This window comes from Strigops habroptila (genome assembly GCF_004027225.2).
Source record: "Strigops habroptila isolate Jane chromosome 13 unlocalized genomic scaffold, bStrHab1.2.pri S16, whole genome shotgun sequence".
In the NCBI taxonomy this organism is placed as follows: domain Eukaryota; kingdom Metazoa; phylum Chordata; class Aves; order Psittaciformes; family Psittacidae; genus Strigops; species Strigops habroptila.
In genome coordinates, this window is record NW_022651054.1 from 4,724,560 (window position 1) to 4,748,439 (window position 23,880).

At 41.5% G+C, this 23,880-nt stretch overlaps 1 protein-coding gene across 3 annotated transcripts; it reads left to right on the forward strand.

The window, feature by feature from the left end:
• On the forward strand, positions 1-23,477 carry SPNS3 (sphingolipid transporter 3 (putative)). Of its 3 annotated transcripts, XM_030472867.1 has the most exons (12): positions 1-245; positions 3,258-3,323; positions 3,785-3,921; positions 4,462-4,613; positions 5,507-5,573; positions 6,425-6,615; positions 8,511-8,663; positions 11,665-11,854; positions 17,230-17,295; positions 19,908-20,006; positions 22,654-22,822; positions 23,322-23,477. In XM_030472867.1, exons 1-11 carry the CDS (start codon positions 38-40, stop codon positions 22,819-22,821), a joined length of 1,497 nt encoding a protein of 498 aa, XP_030328727.1. In that variant the 5' UTR covers positions 1-37; the 3' UTR covers position 22,822; positions 23,322-23,477. The 3 variants fall into 3 exon arrangements, with proteins under 3 accessions (XP_030328727.1, XP_030328726.1, XP_030328729.1); XM_030472866.1 differs by having other exon boundaries at positions 22,654-23,477; XM_030472869.1 differs by lacking the exons at positions 17,230-17,295; positions 23,322-23,477 and having other exon boundaries at positions 22,654-22,980.
• Positions 23,478-23,880: the final 403 nt, after the last annotated feature.

The window sequence follows — 23,880 nt, forward strand, 5'->3', positions numbered from 1 at the left end:
GATACTTCATCTATGGTGGCTTTCTGCACGGGGAAATATGCACAACCCCAGCGCACATGAAAGCACAAGCTTACAGTCCCAGCCACCTCCTGAGGAGCAGAATTACGGAGCTACTGCAGCACATGGGAGACAAGGTCCAATTGTGTCTGTGTCAAGGAAGGGTCCAGCAAAGAGAGATTACCTGATAGCTGCTGTGCTGTGCTACACAAATTTAATCAACTTCATGGACTGGTTCCTTGTACCAGGTGAGAGCCTGTTTTCTGCTTCTGAGGAAAAAGAAATGTAAATTTTCAACAGCTCTACTTATGCCATAGTTACAAATGTTTTCTAAAGTAAGGATATGCATTCTGTCTTTAATCTTTTTCACTTATCTGCATTAGCCTTTTGGTCATACTTTGAATTAAATGTGCAATTATAAATCTAGAAAGACCAATGAATGATGGTTTGGTTTCTAATGGTTAGTAGAATGCTTATAAACATCACATCTGTTAAATGCTTAAGATTTGTATTTTTAAATCTTAGTCTCTTATAAACAGACTTTAGCATAGAGAGCAACTAGTCTATTTTTGCGTCTGGATTCTACAGAGATTTGACTAAGAAGCTTCCCCTTATTGCATACAGCAGCTTACCAGGAATTCTTTTGCTCTACTAGATTAGATATGGCATTCCTTTATGTGAAGAATAGTGATGCCATTCTCCCCATTAAAAGTACAAAAATTGTGTTGTCTTTGTGCAATTTTGTTGAGAGGAAGCTTAACTTCCTCATGACCTGACAGTGGTGTGATTTCTGCAATGAAGAGTGTAAAGAGGATGGAGACCCACTTCCTTAAGCATCGCCTACTAAACTTACATCTTGTTTTCTAATAAATAATATCCTTCTTCCAAAATGTGATTTTTAATTATTTTTTTTTTTTAAACCTAGCCATAACAGCAGAGCATTGCTCCTAGTAAACTGGTGGCGAATCAATGAGTTTTTCCTCCCACGGATGGGTCTTGGAGCAACCTGGTCTATCGGAAAGTGTCCCTGCCCATGGCAGGGGGTTGGACCTGGATGAGCTTTAAGGTTCCTTTCAACCCAAACAAGTCTAGGATTCTATGTAAACTGTGGCCTGTGTCAATTCTTACATTTAGCATCACTCCTAAGCATCTACCATGCTTCCAGGGATCTGATTTGTAAATTAAGAGGAAACACTTGTTGTGAGCTTGCTGTATCTTACTTCTGAGTGGCCTGCAAATCATAAATGTTTCAAAACTTTGGAGAAAACCCAATGGATGGATTGTTAAATTTGGAATTAATATGTAGTGACAATACAGTAGCTCATTATTTTTACTACTAAGACCATTCAGAAACATAAGATATTCACTCAGTATCTCTATACATTGAGAGGCTGGTGGGTTTAGGAGTTTAAGCTTATTTTCTTTTGAATACTTCTTAACCACACATGTAAGAGAGAAGGAAACAAGTAGGAGTGCATGCTGAATGATACTATAGGACTGTTAGTGAGAAACTTCAGTGTACGAGTTCTGTTGTCAAGTGACTTTGTGAAGGGTAGGGGACAGGAGAGGATGAAAATATCTTCAAGCAAGAACAGGTTTGCTGGGAGGAAGTATTAAGTGCAAGCTGTCATATGGCTCATTCCAAGCTTTGAACTATTCTTTAGTCCCTGTACATGCTAAGAGCTTAGAGTTTTCAAGAAGGCTTATTAAGTGCCTACTTGTTAATATGCTCAGTTTCTTGAGTGAGGTACCTTCAGGGACAGGTACCTCACTCAAGAGCAGAGGTGGGGATAGCGCCCAGGCCTTGGCTGTCCATGTGGATGAGTACATTCTTAAAATGTAAGTGAACAGGGAAGTGAGGGAGAGGCTTGAGTATTTGTTAAAGAGTAAGCTGGTGGCAGTTACGAACTTGTGGTTTCCGGGCAGTTTTGCTCACAGGCTTTGACAGAGTTTGCATCAATCTTCAAACAGAAAACAAGCTACTTGTCTGCTGGAGTTGAGTGTAAAATACACTGTAGGAACAGAGTAGGGACCTCCTGCTAACCTCCCCCTGAGCTCTGTTGTGTGCAGATCAGCTGTAGGGAACAAAGCAGACAATTTACACACAACTTGTTTTCTTAAGGAGTGGCTTCATCCTTTTAAAAATGTTTTGATTTTGACTATTTTGTCAAAACTGAAGCTGCATGAGAAGTTTCTTTTTTAATTTATATTGTTCAATATCAGAGTAGGACTACACTTATTCACATCAGTTTCTTCTGCTATTTTATTTGGTTTTAGGATTATAATGCAGAAATGGAAGCTAGGTGAGATGGTAGATCTGCAGCCTTGGCATGATGTAGAGATGAAAATGACCTTTTTGTCTCAAGAGCATTCATGCATCCATTAGTGCCAGACCCATGGATGTTCCCTCAGTTTGTTGCTTGTGTGACTCTCTTCTGAGAGACTTCTGGCTTTGGACAACTCTTCCAACCTTTTTCCACAGCTACTGAATGGTTAGAAATCAAGATGGAGTTTCTGTCAGCCTTTTATCACCAATAGAAATGATTGCTTTTAGTGATGTTTCTCTGTCATTGTCACCACTAAAAATGTTACTGGGTAATTCCAGTTATCTATATCTCACCTGATCTCTGCAAAATTGTCATGGAAATATGAACAGAATTGCCCAACTGGGACCACAATGTGAATTCCAGTAGTATTTCCCTGGCTATGGGCTGATTCAGCCACCCTTGGCTAATGAAGGCTGTAGACATTTGCATCCTGAAAAATCCAACACGCACTAATTTGAATACTGTATATACAGAAAATATTAACAGTTATTCTTAACAAAAGGAATTTCAATTAATCTTAACATTTTAAGGTCAATAATAATGTTTTAGGATTAGCTGTATGGTGATAGCTGGCTGCAAAACTTTGCTACTGCTTTGTTCCACTTGTGTCCATTAAGGTTTGAACTGGAAGTTGTTTCTGTGCTTATGTACTCATGGTACAAAAGAAACAGAACAGCTGCAATTGAAACAGTGGGTAAACTGACTCTTGTAAGACCTCTGTAGTGGAAGATCATGACTTTTATCTCTAGTGGTAAAGATTTTTAATTCTCTGTGTATCTGTACTTGTGGTAGAGTCATGGTTTACATCTATACTAGCAAGCTAAATGTGCAGCAGCTCTTGCAAGCCCTGTTCTTGAAATAAATCTTTGAGTTGGCAGATGAAGGGAATTACAAGGAATGAGCAGGATCATTCAGTGTTTGACTCTGTTGCAGGGATCCTGTTAGACATACAGAAATACTTCAAGCTCAGTGATGGGGATACAGGTCTGCTGCAAACAGGTAATAAAATCTCTTCAGTTTGGATAGTTTGCTGTGCCTTGCATCTATGTGGCCTGTTCCTAAAACACAGTCTACTTACTCATTTCTTCTAGTTCCTACTTGTGTGTGGTGTTGCTCACTTCCAGTTGTGGGCAGGCTGACCGTAATGCAAACCTGGAAGTCTTTGGTTCAGGGAAGACTGGAGTTGAGTACTTCAGGAATCCCACACTATGTGAATAATTAAAGATGTACAAATTTCTCAAGAAATACAGAACTTGAGCAATTTCCACATGTTTTATTTTTGTATATATATATTGTAATCTACATTCATCTTTTTCTAAATATCAATCTACCTACTAGTTCTACAAACTCAGCCTTTAACCTCTGCCCCCCAAATAACCTGAGTGTGTCTGAGGGGTGAGGAGTACATACAAGGGAAATAATTTGACCCATGTTGTCTTTGGTCCTTCTTGGATTTTCAGTCTTCATCCTGTGTTACATGCTGGCTGCCCCCGTCTTTGGGTACCTTGGTGACCGGTACAATAGGAAAATCATCCTTGGAGCTGGTATTTTCTTCTGGTCTGGTGTCACATTAAGCAGTTCATTCATCAGTGAATTGGTATGTTGCTTTTTTAGAGTCCTATGAAAATAATCTGCATATGTCTTGCAGGAGTCAATAGTCTTTATCTAATTACATGTGGAAAATCTATCAATGAGCGCTTGCTCCCCAAGCCTGGACTAAAGAGGCTTCATGCAGGAAAGCTTTATGGGATGCTGGAGTTCAGCCTAGGCAATGGAGAACCCACCCATTACTATTGCAGTTGATGGGATCTTAGTTTTGTCCTGAATATTTGTTGACCATGACCTTACAGTGTAGCAGCTTGTTCAGCAACCTTGTGTTCCATTGACCACATCTTGTCGTTCCCTCTGGGTGTCCCTCTAAGGAATCACTGCTGTGCAGAAAGTAGAAAGGACAGCAGTGGGGTGCTGTCCCAGTGCTGTGAGAAGCAGGCATGAGTGGAGGGAATGCAGACATGCAAAAGGCAGTTGAATTCTTGTTTCCTCTGGTACATTTGATTCACTAAATTGCACCTCTTTAAGAGTAAATGTTCTTTTTTGCATGGGCTTTTTTGGACTGTGATATGTCTTTTCCCTGCAGTATTACTGGATATTCTTTCTTTCACGAGGACTAGTTGGCATTGGCACAGCCAGTTATTCCACAATAGCACCTACCATCATTGCAGACCTGTTTGAGGAAGGAAAAAGGACCACAATGCTGTCTGTCTTCTACATCTTCATTCCAGTGGGAAGGTTGGTTTTCTTGCTAGTAACTGACCTGCCTTTTGAAATTCTGACTGACCACACCAGCCATTCAATATAGCCTGAGCCTTTATTAGATGTATTTTGATGTATATGTAGATTGGCTCTTGCAAAAGGATTTGTCCCTTGCTTAGCATGTTTAAATAGATCTGGTTAGGCTTATTTCTCTATTTACTTTGAAGAAAAAATAGCTTTTTTTCCCCCAACATGTTTTAGAGAGAATCTAAACTCTGAAAACCTGTAGTCTTTGAATAAACTATTGAATCAACTCTGAAAGAAATATGTGGCTGGGGATAGGTGATTTATTTCTGGCTTTCGGAAGACAAAAGCTTTCAGATATTTGTTTACTTGACAAATTTGTCAAGAACCCCCCATTAAATGCCTCACAAGGAAGAATTGGCCCTTCCCTCTTCTCTTTTAGTTAAATTGACAGTGTCTGATGAAGAGGAGAAGGGCTTTTTAAGTGGCTTGGACACATACTCTTTATTAAAGCAGGCAGCCAAAGCTGAGCCCAAAAGGCAGATTAAAACTACAGGAATTCCTGCAGGGTTTTATTCATGTGGCTAGCACAGAAAAGAGCCAATAATAAACTGCTTTATGGGTTGTCTGGTCTGGGTTTGCAGTGTCATTCTACAGAATATTTATTCCAAGTGGAATCTGGGACATTACTGCCACCAGCTCAAGTCTGCTCTCAGAAGGTTAGACTCTCTTATTAATACTGGCTGGCAAGTAGTTTACCACAGACCATGAGCTTTTTTCTGTTTATCTGTTCTGAAAACTCTGACAGACTACTTCTCTGTGCTCTCCTTAGCTGGCGAGACATGTCATTTCAGCCAGCAAGAATTCCTTGGTGCCTACTGATTACTCCTTTTTGTTGCTTACAGTGGTCTTGGCTATGCCCTAGCAGCTGGCATGGCAGGTCTCACTGGTGACTGGCACTGGGCTTTCAGGGTGAGTTACTCACTGTCACTTGTGGGGCTGAGCCATTCACTGTAAAATCAGCATCATCCCTGGGGTTGGGATTACTTATGTTCATCATGTTAAAGATGAACAGTGGAAGGACCTTCTACTGTCTGCCTGGTCATGAACTTGGTGTTTTAGAGGACTTGGTCATGAGTTTGGTGTTTTCTCTTGTTCCTGCAGGACAAGGGAAAGATTTTAGCCTAGTTCTTGCAGAATGAAAGAGGCATAGGTTAAATCGTACAGCAGCCAAGGCAGGTGCTGATGTGCCTCTTACCTGAGGACACACTTGGAATGGTTGTCTGTGCATCAAGACCTCCTCAAATAGAGGAATGTGAAGGTATCTTCTGTTCTGGTCATGTCATCATGATGTTTCTCCATAGAGAACACCTAGTGCTTTGGAAGTACTCTGCCAGATCCTCCAAAGTTATCTATAAAATTAACTAGCAGATACATGATGAGGGGGGAAGAATGTTTTCCGGAATAACAGTCTGAAGTTATTTGGATAACACCGATGGCTGCATCACTGATTCTTGCTTTTGTGGCTGGAATATTACAGTACAATTTTCTTTCTTCACATGTTTTTCTCCAAAATCAGAGGGAGCAATCATGTATCTGTATGATGCAGAGGGAGGATCTAATAGATCTTTCTTCCTCCAAAGTCACCATACATCACCAAAGCCACTCTTCTTTACAAATATGAACTACAAACAGCAAGTCACATCTATTTCTGAGTATAGCTGCAATTCTCTAATCTGTAATTCTAATGCTGAATTTGAAGTTCTGTGGACTTTCCACTCCACAGGTATCCTTGATCTAACCAGCCTTGCTTGTGTCTACAGATAACTCCTTGCATGGGAGGTCTAGCACTGGTTCTTCTGATTCTGCTGGTCCCTCACAGGACCCAGAGAAGGACAGCAGCACACAGAGCACTGAGCATCTCTGGCACAATAAAAGTAGCAGCTGAGAAGCCAGGAGTACACAGAACTGCCAAGACTACTTGGTGTCAGGATGTCATCTCACTTGCCAAGAAGTAAGTGATTTTAGCAACAAAGGTCCCCTCCATTGAAGAATGACCATTCCCTTATTAGAAATACGGTCATCAAATCCCACTCAGCTCCTTTGTGTCGCATGTTGTGTACAAGATGCTTGAAACACCATCCACTCTTTTACAGGAATACTACACAGGAGATCAAAAATTTCTTCGCTTCTGCTATTCTCCTATTTTGAGGAGAAGATAAGAGGATATTTTGAGGAGAGGGAAGGAGGCAGAGTTATGATGGGAGTGTGCTCCTGTTTAAATCCAGCTCTACTTTCTACTAAGTTTTGCCTTCCCTCTTGCTTTAACACATTGGGGTAAGCTAGATTAGTAAAAGTGCACAATTTGCAGTGTGACTTTATCTGTAATTCTTAGTGCCCGAGGAAGGTTGGATCAGCATGGTTCAAGCAGTCTTCCTATGGTATTTATGAGCCTTCTGTGCCTCTGATAAAAGAGCTCAGGGTCTGTAGGACCCTAATCTGGTTTATGAAGTAGTTGTATGTGTGTTTTGAGCAGCTAACCTGTGGTTGGCAGATGGCCTCTTGCTTTTAACCATAGGAAAATTAAAATCAACATCAGCTGACCTGCAGGACAAAGTAAAATACAGATTGCAGCAGGTTTCCCTCTCCGGTTACCCTGCAGTCCGGGAAATGCCTGGCCAGGGCCAGGGAGGGAGAGCTGGATCCGGTTTGGGAACAGCAGGTGCCGCTGTGCAGCTGCGCCAGACCCGGCCCTGCACTGCCGGTGCCCGCAGGCTGCTCCACGGGCTCCCCTTCAAACGCTTTTGGTTTAAACACTTGCTTTCCTGGGACCTTGGCTGTCTGCGGAGTGTTCTTCTTGTAGGGGATTCTAATTGACAATTAGATTTGCATCCTGCTTGCAGCCAGAACAGCAAGTACACTGGAGGTGCAGTTTGTTGGATCACAATTTGTAGGCAGTACAGGCTGAAGTGAGTAAAAATGAAGTTTCCTGAATCATAAATGAACATTTCTGACATTTCAACAACTAGACTATCGTCAAAGTTGCTCTCCTACAAAGATGTTCCTTACAACCTCCTGCAATGTAGTAAAAACAGATTTTAATTTTTCTTTAGCAATGGATTTCCAAAGCATAAGAACATACTGCCAAAACCCAGATGGTTCCACTTCAAATCAAGTCCAAGGGCCCTTTATCTCTAGAAAATGAAGAACTAGGTTCATATCTTAACGAATACACTAGTTTGATGGTCATCTGGTGATGTGTAGCACCTTAGTTTTAAGATTTCATACTTCCCTATTGACCTCAAAGGGGACTTTCTCCTAAACTATTAACCAGAAAGAGGCCAGTAAAAAGTTAATTCTCTCCTAGAGCAGGGTGGGAAAGAGGCAAGATTTGGACAGTTTTAAAAAAGGAGAACTTTTGTCTGCTAACTTGCTGTGTAGCCTAAGAGTCTGGTTTTAGGCTCGGGCAGAGTTAAGGAGCGCTTCAGCTGCTGTGTCTGGACAGTTTGGAAAACCCAGATATTACTCTCATTTGTACTGGTTACACAAACAAAACCATCCTGAGGCATTTAGACTTGCACATAGAACACTTCCATTTACCTGCTAAGCCACTACATTTTTGCCCACTCTCAGCTGTTGTAGTTCTACTATCAAAAATTTCACAGCAATTGTTTCAGCAAAAGTTGGCAATGAAATCTGCAGCAGACCAGGACTGGGATTTAACATTAAATCAGTAGGTCATACTCTTCACTCTAATTAGGATTTCCCTGTTCACAGATAAAGCCTCATCAAAGTTCTTATCTTCAAGGGACTGCATTTTGATTATAAGAGGTCTGAATGAGGTAGGCTGTCTCTATACCTCACACCCTGTTATTTCTAATATCTCTCGTTTCTTTCTTTGCCTTTCAGCTGGAGTTTTGTCTGGTCCTCGCTGGGTCTGACTGCCATGGCCTTTGTTACTGGAGCCCTGGGAATGTGGGTACCGCTGTTTCTTTACAGGGCTCAGCTTATCCAGGGCACTGTGTCACCGTGCCTCCGAGAAATATGCAATTCATCTAACAGGTGAGGTGCACACGGCTGTGGAAACACACTTGGGAACACTTCACAGGGCTAAATCCCAGTTTGTTTCAAAGACGGTAGATGTAAAGGTAGGATGTGACTGTGAACACTTCTTGTGAAGGCAGTTGGGTGTGAATGTTATACTACATTGCTTCCAGGGACGCTGAGACACTCTGTTTGCTTGTTTACAATCACTCAGTTAACTGGAAAGATGTCACCAGCCCTATTTAATAAAGTGGAAAGAAGCAGTAACACGAACTCTTGAGGGGAAAATAGGGGCAGCTTTAGCAAGGAGACTCCAGTTGACAATGGACTGTGCACCCCAAGCTACTTAAATACCCATTTAGCTATGCTTAGGTTCTATGGTTTTGTAGCTTTCCTATTATGTTCTTGTTAGTGCATGTTTACAACTCCTGCTGTGTTGGCCAGGTCATTGTGACTCCCAGCATAAAGCAGCTTGATGAATTTGATGTAGTATCACATCACTACATCAAAACAGGATAATATGGTCTTGTGAGTAACTGCCAGTAGAGCTCTGCTTACAGACGCTGTCCAGATCAAGGAAGATTCATGAATAAGTATAAAGTGTTCAATGGGCAAGGGGAATTCACAACAGGAGAGGACTTTAAAGTAATCATAATACAGTTTTTTTGAGATTCCTTTTCCTCAGCTAGGAAGAGAATTTTTTTCCTTACAGTGTGTTATCCACAGTAGAAACATGTATTTGGTCTTCCTCTTGAGTCTTCATGGCTACCCTCAATAACAGTGAGCACTGGGATGCTTCTATGTGCTGACTTCCTACCAGTGGCCTCCATAGAAGTGTCTCTACCTTTCTCCTGGAGGTATCACAAATTTGGTTACATTCTCTGCCTTCATGATGGATTTCCAAGAACTAACTGCTTACTACATTGTCTTTTCAGGTTTCATTCTCTTTATTGTTAAGACAATTAAGGAGAAAAGCAGTAATCATATCTTGAGTGTGTCCTTTGGGAATGGTGTTCTTCTGCTTTTCTACAGTGGAATAACTGACTCAGCTCAAAAGTGGTTTCTGAGTTGTAGTGTAACCAGATGGATTGAACAGTCGTCCACAGCTCCTTCAATGGGAATATAATTGTCCTTCCACGGATGCCACCATTGGCATGTTACTTCATAGTGAATAATGCTGAGGCAGGGAGGGAACTCAGGAGTCTGGCGGAGGGTAGGCAGAGAAGGGAAGCTGAACAGTTTAATCTGTTTGGCTGTTTCTCTTAACAGATATAGTTTAAATACTTCCTTTATTAAGCTGAAGTTATTAGTCTATGTTTTGTTTTCTAATCCACCTTCTGAATTATTATTCCACAGTAGCGTTGCTAGAGCAGACATGGGCTTCATGGAGCACCTGATAGTTTAACCTCATGTACTGCTTCTTACAGGATGCTTTAAAAATAACCTTGGCATAAACTAGTGCCAGAAGCAGCAGAAGGCTGATTTTAGACTCTTATTCCAGGGGGATGTAAAGAAACATAATATAACCAACCATGTCAGACCTGCAGCTGATGGTGCTGGAAGAACTAAGCTGCATAGTCCCAGACTGCTCAGGTATACTTTAAGGACGTTTCCCCCTCTGGCTGTTCAGCAGTTGCAGGCTTTGTTTAAGGATCAGGGCTGTGTCACTTAGACTCCCTGGAAAGACAAATTCAAATGACACCACAGCTGACTTGGGTCTCAATCCATTCAAGGTAGATAAATAGGCAGTAGGAAGTTTTTATACAGGTCTTTGTGCAGACAGTTTTGAAGAGATCAGACAGCATTCCACGAATGCTTCAATCAATTAATGTCACCTTGGAACTTGCCTCTCCTGGACAAACCTCTAAGACAAATTCTCATGACAATCTATATATTCACTACTAAGCTATAGTGAGTGATGGATCAGAATCCTGAAGAACTTACAGGGACAGTACAAATATGCTTAAAGTTTGTTATGTTGTATAGCAATATTTTTTGTTTCTTATAGAATTACCGAATTCTTCCTAATCAGCCACAAAGAAATTAAAAAGTAGATGCAGTGTAGTTTAAAGGAATAGATCACATCCTAGCTGGTTGCTTTGCTTTGCAGTCAAAGAAAGCTTAGGAAAATGTACAGATCTTATCATGTAGCACTCTGAAATATTTAGAAGCACTTGTGCTCAGAACACAGTTCTCCTGTCCCTGTTTGCCTCAGGAGAATTATGATGCATTAAACAACCAGTGGCACTGCTGGTCTTGATGCAAGAGACTTGCTTTGTCATTAGGATCTGATTTGAGACAGAGAGAAAAGCATCCGTGGAAGTCCCTTTGGAAGCAGAATCTTCTAAGCTGTTCAAACACATACTTCTAAAACATGAACTTGTCATTGTTGGAGAACATTTGCATTTGCAGACACACAAAGCTGAATGACATCTCTAATTCTGCATCTAGAAAATACTAGGTGGACCTCCCACTAGTTAACTATTCCATACTCTTTGAACTCTTTTGGGAAGTGGTAGGTGTTTCCCATAGTCAGAGAAGTGACTCATCTCAGCTGAGCTAACTAAAGGGTTATAATTTTGATGTATATAATTCCACGTGATAGGATCTCTTCCAAGACAGCAGATTGTGATACAGAGTTATTCCATCTGTGTTTTAGGGATGACTGAGTAGGTTGGTTCACAGGGTAACCAAGATGACTGTGTCTCCTAAATCACTGGATGTCCAAGCCAGGTCATACTGAGAAGAGTCCTCCTTGAGCGTGGGTGCATAACAGCTACTCTAGAATTGGGAAAATGTCTGCTTCACAGGATAGAGCCTCAGTTGCAGAGGCATAGCTTCAACTGAGGCCTGGGATGAAATCCATTTAGAAGGAGTGGGAGGGTTAGATCATCAAATGGAATGAAATTCAAGTTCCCCACTAAAGATTCCTCTGTAACTACAGGTATAAGCTAACACCATTTTTTTCCCCCACAGTATGGTCTTACTGTGTCAACTGCATCCTTTGCTTTGTCACCAGCCTGATATTTGGAGGCATCACCATTGGGACAGGAATATTGGGTGTCATTGCTGGGGCAGAAGCAGCAAGAAGACTAAGGAAGATAAACAATAAAGCTGACCCTCTGATTTGTGCCACAAGCATGTTCATTTCTGCTCTGTGCCTCTACGTAGCTCTGATGGTGGCCCAGACGAGCATCCTTGCCACTTTTGTAAGTGCCGATCTGTCTGTCATTAGCAAAATGTCTTCTGGGATCCTGGGGGCAGGCACAGCATTGTAAACTGGCCTCAGGACCTACAGTCTGCCCACACTACAGAAGAGAATAGTAAGCCTCTGTAGTTACCTGCATGAAGCAAGTGTCCCTTATCCAAAAATGTAGTTAGAGGAAGCCTCAGTCTTATGTTAATTTTTAATGCTATGTGCCTAATTTAGTATTCTTATTTATTTTTGCTCTCTGAATACTTAAAGATTAGTGTACTTGTGACTGTACAGTACACACAGTTCTTGCTAAGAATAATTTAGCCATCCCCTTCAAAGGGCTAAATCACCAGCTGATCTTCAAAGTCAAGCTTTTGGCAATGCAAAGTGAAGTATAAATCACTTAAATTCTGTTCTTACTAAAAAGGGAAAAACAGAAACTTGCTGGGAATGACAAATAGTTCCAAAAGATCCCTGTGAGGGGGAGCTGACTGTAAACCTTATTTTAACTATAATCTTGTAACAGTGAGGGAAAGACTCCAAGGTTTTTTCCTGTGACTGCATAGCCACAATTACCATGATTAACATAAATAAGAGGGATCCAAGTAAAGTTAATTACAGTAATTAGCAGTTCTCTGCAAAAAGGTACTTTGCAGGGTTTTTTGCTTCTAAGAATAACACTTACTCACAGAGGTTTTCCTTTTGACTCCTTAGGAATGTGTATTCCTCTGGTAAAACACCTTTAAACCAAGGGAAAAAACAAATGTATTTGCATGTCTGAGTGTGTGTGCACAAAGCAAAATGTGAAATTGAAGATTACTGTTAGATTCAAGAGTGGAGATCCCAGTGCCAAAAGAATTAGCCATTTTCTGCTGCTTCTCGGAGCATTGTCAGCTCAGACTATGTTGTTCAATTCTTTTTTTGTCATTAAAGGTGGGGAACAACAGTTTCATTTTCCAGTGTTAGATGAGGGAATCAGTATATTGGGTTTGAATTACCAAAACATGCCTTTTATTAGGAGTGATAAAAAGCAGTTTGTTTGAAATGGTTCTCTCCTTGCAAACAGCATTCTGTTTTCAAGCAGGGTGTTATCTGAAAGGAAATTCTGAACTGGGACATGGATAACTGTGTTCCTTAAGTCTCTTCCCATGGACACACCAGTTGGTCTTTTAACCAGAGACTTTGCCATTTTGTCTTTTGTTTGATATGCTTGATTCAGGTGTTGCAAGACATAATGTCACCAATGTGCAGTGGTAATAAACTGTACATAATCTAAGTGTCTGATTCTTGTAGCACTTTTACACTACAGCTGTTTAACCACTGCCTTCTGTGGCACCAGCCATGTCTCTCCTTGCTTTCTAAACAAGACCTGACACTAGTCAGGCTGCTGTGAGAATTGGAGTGGCATGCCAGCTGGTGTGTCTATCTGAAGGTCCCACTGAAACAAATGTTCCATTTGTGTAGGACACGAGCAGGAATCTGGCTCCCCAGTCCCTGTCTACTCAGGCAGTAGTCTCACACACACAGTCAGTGTGTCTATTCAGGCACACTGACGTTAGCAAACCTGTCTCCATCACTTCACTGCACGGAAGCTGCTGAAGCAAAAAAGCTTACGTGCGTCAGTGTGCAATTACAAGGGTTTCTGTGTGGTGCTTTCCACTGGCTTGGGTGGATAATGAAAGGGAACAAGACAGGTTTAATCAGCTATGGCCAAAGCTGGAAGAAATGTTTCAAAGCACGAGAATTCTCAAGTTAACATGGAAACATGTTGGCGTAGATGGACTGAAAGGCCATGAGATTCCTCTCCTCTTTCTGGACACCCAGTTCTTGATTTTAAAGACTACTTTTGATAAGACAGAGAAAAATTACCTGGCTTTGTTATCTCAGTCTAAATCTGTTCCTGTCTCCGAAACAAGATTAAAGACGTGCTCTCTGCAGTGCAGCAGATGCTTTGGGAAGTTGTGACTGAACCCTGGGACTGGGTGGGTATTTTGCGTTGTGGTAACTTAGATTTAAACAGGCTCACCTTTGATGGTAATGCTGTATCAGGACGCAGTCTTGACCTGCAGCTTGCCTTTGAAGGAGGCATTCTGCAGCTATTGTCTCTGCCTGGTGTGGTTCTTTTTGAGGAGACAGAAATTGCTGATCATATATGGTCCAGCCATACTGATTGCCTGTTTTGTTGTTGAGATGTGTGACAGTTTAAAAGCAGAATGTGTGTTTGGCACTGACAGTGATTACAATCTAATTCTCCTCTTATTAGCTTTAGGTATGAATGTAAACTGTCATGTACAAAGCAAAATCACAGGCCATTGTTCTGGTTGTGTCCTTTGGAGACCAACTTGTGTGGAGAGTGGTTCTATCCACTTGGAGACCAACTAAGTGTTGTCTGTTAAAGTTGGGGATCCTAGTGAAGGTGACAGCAATAGAATATGTTTCAGTCTTTTCTAGGTACAATTAGCTGATTGGAATGGACACGCCACAAACATGATTGCACAAATTTAATGGATACCTTTTCTATATTAATTTTTTCTATATTAATTTAAAATAAGAGCTTGAGATGGCATGAGGAATACTGAGAGATGGTAGGAACAGAAGGATAGACTTTAAATAGAGCATTCCTGTGTTGTTTTCCTGCCATCCTCAGCCCTTCTCCCTAATCAAGCACAGTACTTCCAGGATGTCTCCAACTGTTTTGGAGAAAAGAACATACAGCTCTCTCCTCTGTACTGATTGCAGTTGTTTTGCAGTTGGATGGCTTAGAATACCAGCTATTCAACCCTATTGCATTTCTTCTGCAGGAGAAAGTATAAAATTGGTATTGGTTTTAAAAAGAATATCTTGGTACAATCTGTAGAATGATTTATTACCTTCCAAAACTGTTTGGATTAAATTTTTCTGGTGACCCAACAACTGCAATCCACACAAGACAAGCTAACAAAGTGGTGTCTCTAATGTTAACACAATTCTGTATGGAATAAATAACACAATTCTGTCTGGGCTCTGAGGCGCATTTCTTATAATGGATAACTTTTCATTAATTCCTATTCCTTCAATCTCTAGATTCAAAACATAACTTATTTCCTAAAGACGAATTTTACTTTCTTTTCTTGCACTAGGCATGACATGCTCTTGTTCTTAGGGGCTTGTGGAGAATAAATAACTTGGAAAAAAGCTTAAAGAGAAAGGAAAACTGGAGACACTTTATAAAAGAGATAAACATCACAAGATTCCTATAAGGGAGATAGGCCAACCTCTCATTTGATGTATGGGGGCAGGTAGTCATCTGTTTTGTTGGTGGTGTCTAGGGACAGTTTGGAAGTCTTCAGAACCTCTGCTCTACCTGTCATATTTGCATCTTGTTGCATCTAAAGTATCAGCCAGGATTTAAGTAGATCTCTTTGTTCTTTGTCTCCTTCCTGTTTCACTTTGAGCCACACTATCTCTTGCTAGCTTTGCTGCTTCAAATGCTTCACAGGCTGTAATTCTGAGTGCGGCAATAGCACATTGAACGTTTGTTTGTATGGAAGCACAGGGCTAAAAGCAGGGCTAAAAGTAGGGCTAAAAGAAAGGAAGGTCCTTGATGAATTTGGGCCTTCTGAGATAGTTCAGAGAGTATGAGCTTGAAATAAGAGGATGAAGGGCAAATATTTTCTGATGGCTGCAAGATTTGACATTGTTGGTCCTTACTGCCACGTGGCTTGGCAAAAAGCAGAGCTGTGTGATACTGCAACCCATGTTAACGGACACATTTCATTCTGTGTTTGGCCCAAAGTTTCCTAATAAAAGGTGTGTCACTTGCTTTCCATGCAGCTGGCATGCAGCATTGCTTCTGTGGTTTCTAGACTGTTATTGCAGCAGTCATGGAACTGCAGAAGAATGATTGCTTTCTGTCTCTTCAAAGGCAATGTCTGTGTTTGGCCCAAAGTTTCCTAATAAAAGGTGTGTCACTTGCTTTCCATGCAGCTGGCATGCAGCATTGCTTCTGTGGTTTCTAGACTGTTATTGCAGCAGTCATGGAACTGCAGAAGAATGATTGCTTTCTGTCTCTTCAAAGGCAATGTCTGTGTTTGGCCCAAAGTTTCCTAATAAAAGGTGTGTCACTTGCTTTCCATGCAGCTGGCATGCAGCATTGCTTCTGTGGTTTCTAGACTGTTATTGCAGCAGTCATGGAACTGCAGAAGAATGATTGCTTTCTGTCTCTTCAAAGGCAATGTCTGCGAAGGTTGTACCAGTGGAAAGGCTGTGATAGTGGGATGCATAAATCCAAGAACTAAGACAGTAATGGAGTATATGAAACCAGTGACATTTCTTATAAAACTTAAAGAAAAGTAATCATGGATGGAGGAATAGGTTCAGCTGCCCATTAGAAAATCTATATAAAGCATTTTTTAGGAAAAGGTGTCTGGGTAAGGGTCTATATTAAATATCTCTGGACTTTGAGGAACTTTTTCTCCAGGCTGGTTGGAGAAGAAACCCCATGAACAGTACAGGCAAGAAACACAGGAGAGGTAGGGGTATCACAGGAAGCTGTACAACAGGTCTGGTTCTTAGGAGAGTGTAAGCCACCCCTCTGAAAGCATCCGATGGTTTGCTGCTGTGCCTTTTCATCAACCAGATACAACATCTTACCAAGACCATTCCAAATGAGATGCTGGCACCTGCTGCTATAATGGTTTTTATTTCCTAGGTGCCATCTGACTCTGTGGCCTGTGTCACTGAATAGATTCTGCTTTCTAGAACTGCTCCAGCTCAATAGTGCAGCTTTAATATTTTCCTCAGGCATTGATTAGTCTGTATAGCCTGCTCAAGTGGATGTCTAGGGCCGGCTGAAAGGGTTAATCTTTTCTCAGACCACAGCTGTAAGAACTGTTGGGGGCCCTGCCTCTTTTCCTGATGGCTGGGTCTCCACCTATGCTGAATTAGGGAATTCTCACAGAGCACCAGGGCTTTGAGGCTCTGTCTCTGAAGGAGCCTTTAAGAGTACTTGCACTGGCGTGGAGGTGTTCTACTAGTTTCATTTGAAATCCAACCAAAGGGAGATCTTCGAGCATTTTTAAACCCTGTGCTGAATGTTTCTCTTTACAGGCTCTTGCTTTCCTCTTCTGGGGTTCAGCACTTCATTATAGTTTATTTAGGAGGGTGCTGTATGTTTCCTATTTTGGCTTTTCTGCTGAGGATTTGTGAGCAACCCATATACCTTCTCTGGCTCCTCTCCCCAGTTTAAGATGAAGTTAGTGTTTGTAAGTATAGAGAGAGACGTATGGAAGTAGGTGGGTATGTACAACAGCTCATACAGAGGTAAGCATAGTCAGTAAGCCTGCTTTCGTCTTCACAACAAAGAAGGTCAGTGCAGTGTGTATAGTCACTGCTTTCTTCTTTTTGCAGATCTTTATTGCATTTGGAGAGCTGTTTTTATCTGTAAACTGGGCTGTTGTGACAGACATACTGTTGGTAAGTGCTTGTGAAACTATTTCCATATATTTTAGGGTTTTCAGCTTTTATCAACATAATATTGTTCATAACCTTGCATCTCCAGCTTCTAGAAAGAAATGAACAAACTCTTAGAAAGAGTACCCTTACTGGTATCGTGCTAACGTTAGCGATGTGATCCCTGCTGCAATGAACTGTTGTGCCAAAATTCCAGTGACAATATTGGTGTGGTGGTGCTGTAGTCCAAGCTCATTGTAAACCCAGAAAGGAGATGTATTGATTCAGATGAAATTCGTACCTCTATTACAGTCTTCCATGTAAAAGGAAGTGAGAGTATATAGCACTGTCTAGTGACAAAATGTACTAGTGAAGCACTACAGAGCTCTCCCTTCACTGGCTTGATTTTGCCTTCTTGCCGTGAGCCTGTTTAGCCTCACACTTCATAGCTTGAAGAACCTTTCCTTACATTCTGATTGAGATGAAGGAATGAAACAATTTCTATTTCATGGTTCTCCAGCAAAGCACTGCTGATATTGCCTATTGTGTTATGTTCTCAAATTACTCTTTCCTGGCGCTGCTCTCTACATGTCCATTTCCTGCACTCTGGAATTCCAGTGAAGAACATTGCAGTCAGCATGAGTGGTTGCTTGCTGAAACACCCAGCCAGGAGCAAGAGGCATTTGTTTCTTCTTTGACTCTCCAAGAATGGTCAGAAACAATTACCTTGTGAGACTAGAGCTGTTCTTGAAGCAGTGACCAGGTGCAGAAAAACTACCACTGCTCCAAACTGAAATGTTTTATTAGCTTCTGTTTCAGTTTGTTTTGAAATCACTGGGTTTTCCCAACAGATCCAAGCACTATTACAATTAACACTCTTTTTTTCATCAGTTCAGACAACACTCATTCGAATTTCTCAATTCGCTTTTCTTTGAACTCTTACATCTGCATTTGATTTGTCTCCTCTGTCATTGTTTAAGAGGAAGGTGACATGCCTGAGTTAGATACTGTTGATATGTGATGGGGAAAGGAAGGCAGGTGATTCCTATCAGCATGTCCCTTCAGTTCCTTGCTGAACACAACTGCAAATTCTGCAAGGAGCTTTCATGCAGTTCAGTCACTCAGGTCTCACCTTGCTTAGGGAATGCCTTATCATACTGCAGCCTGCAACAAATCAATTGTGAATGTCATTGCCATGCTCTGGATCCATGTAAATCCAGAGAGGAGGAAGTTCTTGTCTCCTGAGTGACTGGCACTCCTCATTTGAATTCATTTTAGAATCTTTTGGGTTTAGGTACAAGCAGTATCACATCAACTGGCAGCAAGTGGCGTGGTGGAACAGAGCTCTGTAGTGGTGTGTTCCTCCTGAAAGCAGACCCTGCCATGGGTTTGCTTTGGGTTGGATCTGTTGAATTCTTAATGTTATTAATTGTTTTATCGGGAAAATGATGGAATTCAGGTGAATTTGTGAATTCGTCTGCTCATTCAGCGGCAATCTTATTTGGGAGTTGTGTTTCATCCTGCTGAAAGCCCGTGGGTTCAGTGTACTGCTGCTATTGCATTGACTGAAGGATGCTGTAGATAACAACAGTAATTTCTTTTTTTGCCTTTTTTCCCGTGTTAGCTAGCAGGATTTCTGATAACGTGCCTGGATTTGCTCGTGCATGTTCTTATTTCCCCATGAAAATGACTTTTCTTTCTTGCCATGTGGCACTACTAGCCAGACAATGTAGCTAGGAATTCATTTATCCTGCAACCTGTGGAGCTGAAGACAAAGCAAGATGCTCACTGAATGATAAGGACTTTCTTCCTTTGTGGCTAATACATCAGGATGCATTGCTCATAGCAACCTTTGTGCCTCTCATTCAGCTGTAAACATGAAGGTATCTACTGTGCAACTGCATAATATGCAGTGAAGTGCTGTGGCTGCCTTGCTTACTGGGAGGTTATACTTGCAGTGTCCTTATGAAACATGTTTGCCATGTGTGAAGTAATGGGACCCTCTCTTTTAGGGGTTTGGGAGAAGGTGATCAGTCTGAGGGATTGTTACTAGAGTGGCTACATCTCAGCTGCTATCCAATGGCAAGCAGCAAACTGCTGTCATCAAAGCACCATCAGCTGCCTCTTGGTCTGACAGGCTGGGTCCCCTGCCTCTGTCTTCATGTGCAAGGTCTCAGCCAACATTCCTTATAGTCATGGCAGCTCCTTCAGGTTCCAGGTACCCCCATTTCCCCCATGCCTGTTGGTGCAGTGTCATAAGAGGTTCTTCTCAGAGGCTGAATCTCCTTATGAGTAGATCAGTATGGCTGCAAGGGTTACTGGCTGAAGGTTGCTGTTAGTTGCATGGCCAAGTGAACCCATACAAGCTGCTGTGAGACTACAAAGGGAGGCAGGGAGTCAGGTTTTTTCTGCTTTATTGTCATTCCCCCTCACGTTGCTTTCTTGAATGTTATTTTTATTCCTCAACAAAACATCCAAATCTCTTTTGCTCAGAATAACTTCTCTGTCTCCAAACTGTTAAACAGTGTTTGAATATGAAATACATAAAACCAAGTATATTCATCTCTAGGATATTGGGCATTCATGAGATTCACTCTGTTAACATCCACTCTCTCATGGGCTGTGTTTTGTTGCAGTATGTTGTGACACCAAGACGGCAGTCTACAGCTATTGCCCTGCAGATTTTGGTGAGCCATTTGCTGGGAGATGCAGGCAGCCCATACCTCATTGGCATTGTAAGTGAATTCTCTGCTTATTGAACTTTCCTTAGGGTAACACTTGTACAAACTGGAAGACAGACACTCACAGAATTGTAGGCACTTCCTGGTCCAAAACTAGATATTACTCAAATTGGTGGCCTTGATACTAGAATACAGAAACATTTTCTCTAAACATTTCTACTTGCATGAGACTTCTGTTCCTGAGATACTGCAGGTGTGTAGAATATTATCCTATACCTATAGGTGTGAGTAGTTCTATGTGGTGTGTAGAAACCCAACCATTTTCGGAAACACACATTTTTGCCAAGACAGTGTCATGGGTATTGTACTTGGATTTCAGCACTTTCTGCTAAGTTCTTGAGGTGTTTCATGGAAATTAATCAAATACCATAAAGCCAAAGACTCTTAGTTCAAATCTTGAAGTTTGAAATCTTGCAACTGGTCAATGGTCTCTTGAAAATCAGAACAAGAGTGACTGCAACAGCTGCCTTTCGATAGTACTTGGCATTCAAAGCTCTGATCTCAAATTACCTTCACCTTGGATTCTGATATTGCTTGAGACCTGATTTCTCTGCCCTTCCTACATTTACATGATGTTAGTAAAGACAAAGCTTCTGGACAAAGCAGTGTAGAACTGTTTTCTTCTTGCACTGCATTTGGTTTTCATTCCAGTGGATGGTGTCTGCCAGTGTCATTTCCTTCCTTCATTATTTTTGATTCAGGACACAGTAACTCCGCACACAGTAGCCAACTGATCACTGACCATGATTTTTCTGCTTTACTGGACATGGGAGAGAGAGTCATTGTTGTTTAAAAGGTTTTTTTTAATATGGAAGTTGGTTTTAACAAGTTCACCTCAGGAATACTTGTTCTTTCTTTGCCCCATGCTCACAGTGCTAGTGTTAGGGCCAGACAGAAATGCCTAAGTGAGCTGCAGCTCCAGCCAGCCAGGAGATTCCCCTTGCCCTCAGGTGGGTGAAAACTGGAATCTCAACTGTGTAATCTGCCTTGCAGAGAAGAGCCCTCCCTCCCCAAGAGATTCCTCCTCTGGCTGTTTTCTTTTTGGCAAATGAAGAGACCACTTTGCTCTTGGATATGTATTAGGAAACTATTGGCATGGATTTGCCTGTATGCACAGGGAAATGTAATATCTGACATCCCTGTGTCATGAAAAATGGTTGAAACGATATGCAAAAATGGGAGGGACCTTAAAAGCTGAAATACTACTGCATTGATTTATGCTTCCTGCCTGAAAGATTAAAATGTTTGTATCTCCTCTCCGCTGTTCTTTGCCATCTTTGAGGCACGGGCAGAACTGGGGCTTCCTGTTCAGGTGCTGCTGCATGCCCCGATAACTGTGCAGAACACGTCTCATGCAGTACCTTGTGTGCACTTGCCTTAAGTAGCTAATTAAAAAGTGTGAAGACAAAAAAAGCTTATCCCGATGAGATTAACCTCAGGCAACCTTGCAACTTTGCAAAGAACAGAGACAAGAAATCCAGGAATCAGCCTGCTGTCTGTCCAAGCAGGGTCCTGTGCAATGAGCGCAACATTGTCTTCTGGAATGCTTCTGCCATGTCAGCTGGTGATTAAACACTAAATCTTCTGCATTCGCATCTTGCTATTGTTTACTAAGGCGCTTCAGCTAACCCTTTAGCTTGAAAACTGCCTGGAGAGCCAAGGAGTAGACTTCTTCAGAGGCTGTTTTTCTTCCCTCTGTGCTCCAGCAATTTTCTTACTAAGCATTTTAAAATCAAATGCATTAGGTGTGTAGTTTGGCTGTTATGTTTGCTGTAGTCCCTAGGTGCCCATTTACAGTTGATCTTGCTCTTATCTACCTAAACTGTCATAAATAATCATACTAAACCCAGCAAAGGTTGAAGAGTCTCATATTTGTGTATTTCAAGTCTCACAGCATATTCGAACCATCAAGAACAAATGTGGGAATAAAAATGACTGCATTCAACATTCATCCTTTTGTTTAGGCTTAAGAGTTACTGAGTTGCTTGCAATCAGCTTTTCTTTGTGTCTACAAAAACAAAACCCATGTGTATCATTTATAGCTTTTACAACCTCATCCTCCAGCCAGTGCAAAAAGCAGTTGCTGGTAGCTTTTTCTTCCCTTTCCTCACCATCTCACCCCATGACTCCTCAAATGCCTTTTGGCTCAAAAGCAGACTCCACCCTTGCCTCAAAGTCATTTCCAGCTCTTCCCTTTATAATGAGTGTTGCTGCTTGTGCCTGTATTATGCTAACCCCCTGGTTCTACTCCTTTGATGCTGATTAGGGAGATAGAAAGTTAGTGAGTTACATAAAGAAATGCTAAAGGTCATTGCCAAATGTCTGTCCTGTGCTAGTTACCTGAAGGTGGGCTAGAAAATAGCAAAATGAATTGGTGTTTACCAAACATTATAAACACTGGTTGCAGTATTTCCTACGCTTGTGACTAGAGGCACTGGAGGGATAAAAGAACATGAGATTACCTGACCAAATGGAAGCCAAACAGCAGTGATGTACATCGGGATCTGGGTTTGCTCATGCTGGTAGCAGGTTTGTCATCCTTATCTGCTTAGTTTTATGCTTTTCAAGGAACACACTTATTAAACCAAGAGAGGATGATGGTGTTCTCCCAGACTAATGTCAGCTGTGTTTATCCCCCCAGATCTCCAATGCAATCCAGGCCAAGAATGCTCACTCATTCCAGTGGAGTTTCTGGAGCATGCAGTACAGCTTCATTGTCTGTGCTTTTGTGGGTGTCTTTGGAGGAGGCTTTTTCCTCCTAACATCTTTATACATTGAAGAAGACCGTAAAGAAGCGGAGCAGCTTTGAGGTTTCTATACCTTTATAACTTTTAAACATGTATCTGATTGCTTTCCCATTTGTACCCTAGTCACGGTAATCAGCTCTGTCAAGTTAAAGCTCAAATGCCTGTGTTATGTTAATGCCACATTAGTTTCTATAAAAAAATAAAGGCAAAATCTCAGTGAAGTCTCAGATTAAACAAACCTCCCATATTGAAAAAAACCAGACTGCAGAACACAGAAGGACCAGGGAAGTGCTCTGAGTGACACCTTCAAAAGGCTGCAGTGTGCGGAGGCAATAAAATCGCTTTACTGGAACACAGCATTACAGACTTCATGGAACGTGTGGTTCTACTTCTACTGTGGTCTTCCCAAGCCAAGTAGAACCAGTCCCAGCTCTCTGAATACTTCTCCCTCTTCCCTGAAAGAAGCCATATTCAAAGTATAAAAGACTTAACGAAAACCTGTTGAATTGGACAGAACACTGTCCTCAATCACCTGGATTCTTACAACTTCCTTCTGCTCTAGGTACCAGGAATGGACACTGTCTATCAAATGAAGATGAACTCTGGGACAAGATTTGTAAAGAAGAAAAGAATGTCCTCCCCTTTCTCTTTCTCTTTTGCTTAATGAGATACAGCTAGAGGAAAAATCCAAATAATAATTCCTCCATATGGCAGAAAATCCTGCATACTGACTTTTTTTGGATGCTTTTGACTGTGAGTCAGAAATTGCTACTGCATTGGCATATGGCTACCCTCCCCCATCTGCAAAGCACGCACGAGCATGCTGGGGAGCTGGGAGCTCCAGAAGGCAGTGATAGAGTTGTCACAGGCATGACTCCTGACCCAAACAAGCCAGTGGTGTTTAAGGCAGAATGTCTTGCAGGGATTTGGAAGCCTATGAATTCTCAGGAGCATAAGATCTGCCGGTAGAATTTAGAAAATGTAGAGAGTACAAAAAGTGTTTCAGTTCTTTGAAATAAGAGAAGCAGAAACTATCAAAGTCAGTGTCAGATTCCAGAGGGGAGGGTTGTGATCATATATGTAATATGTTAACAGCCTCTTTCTAATCCTTTGAGGCTCTT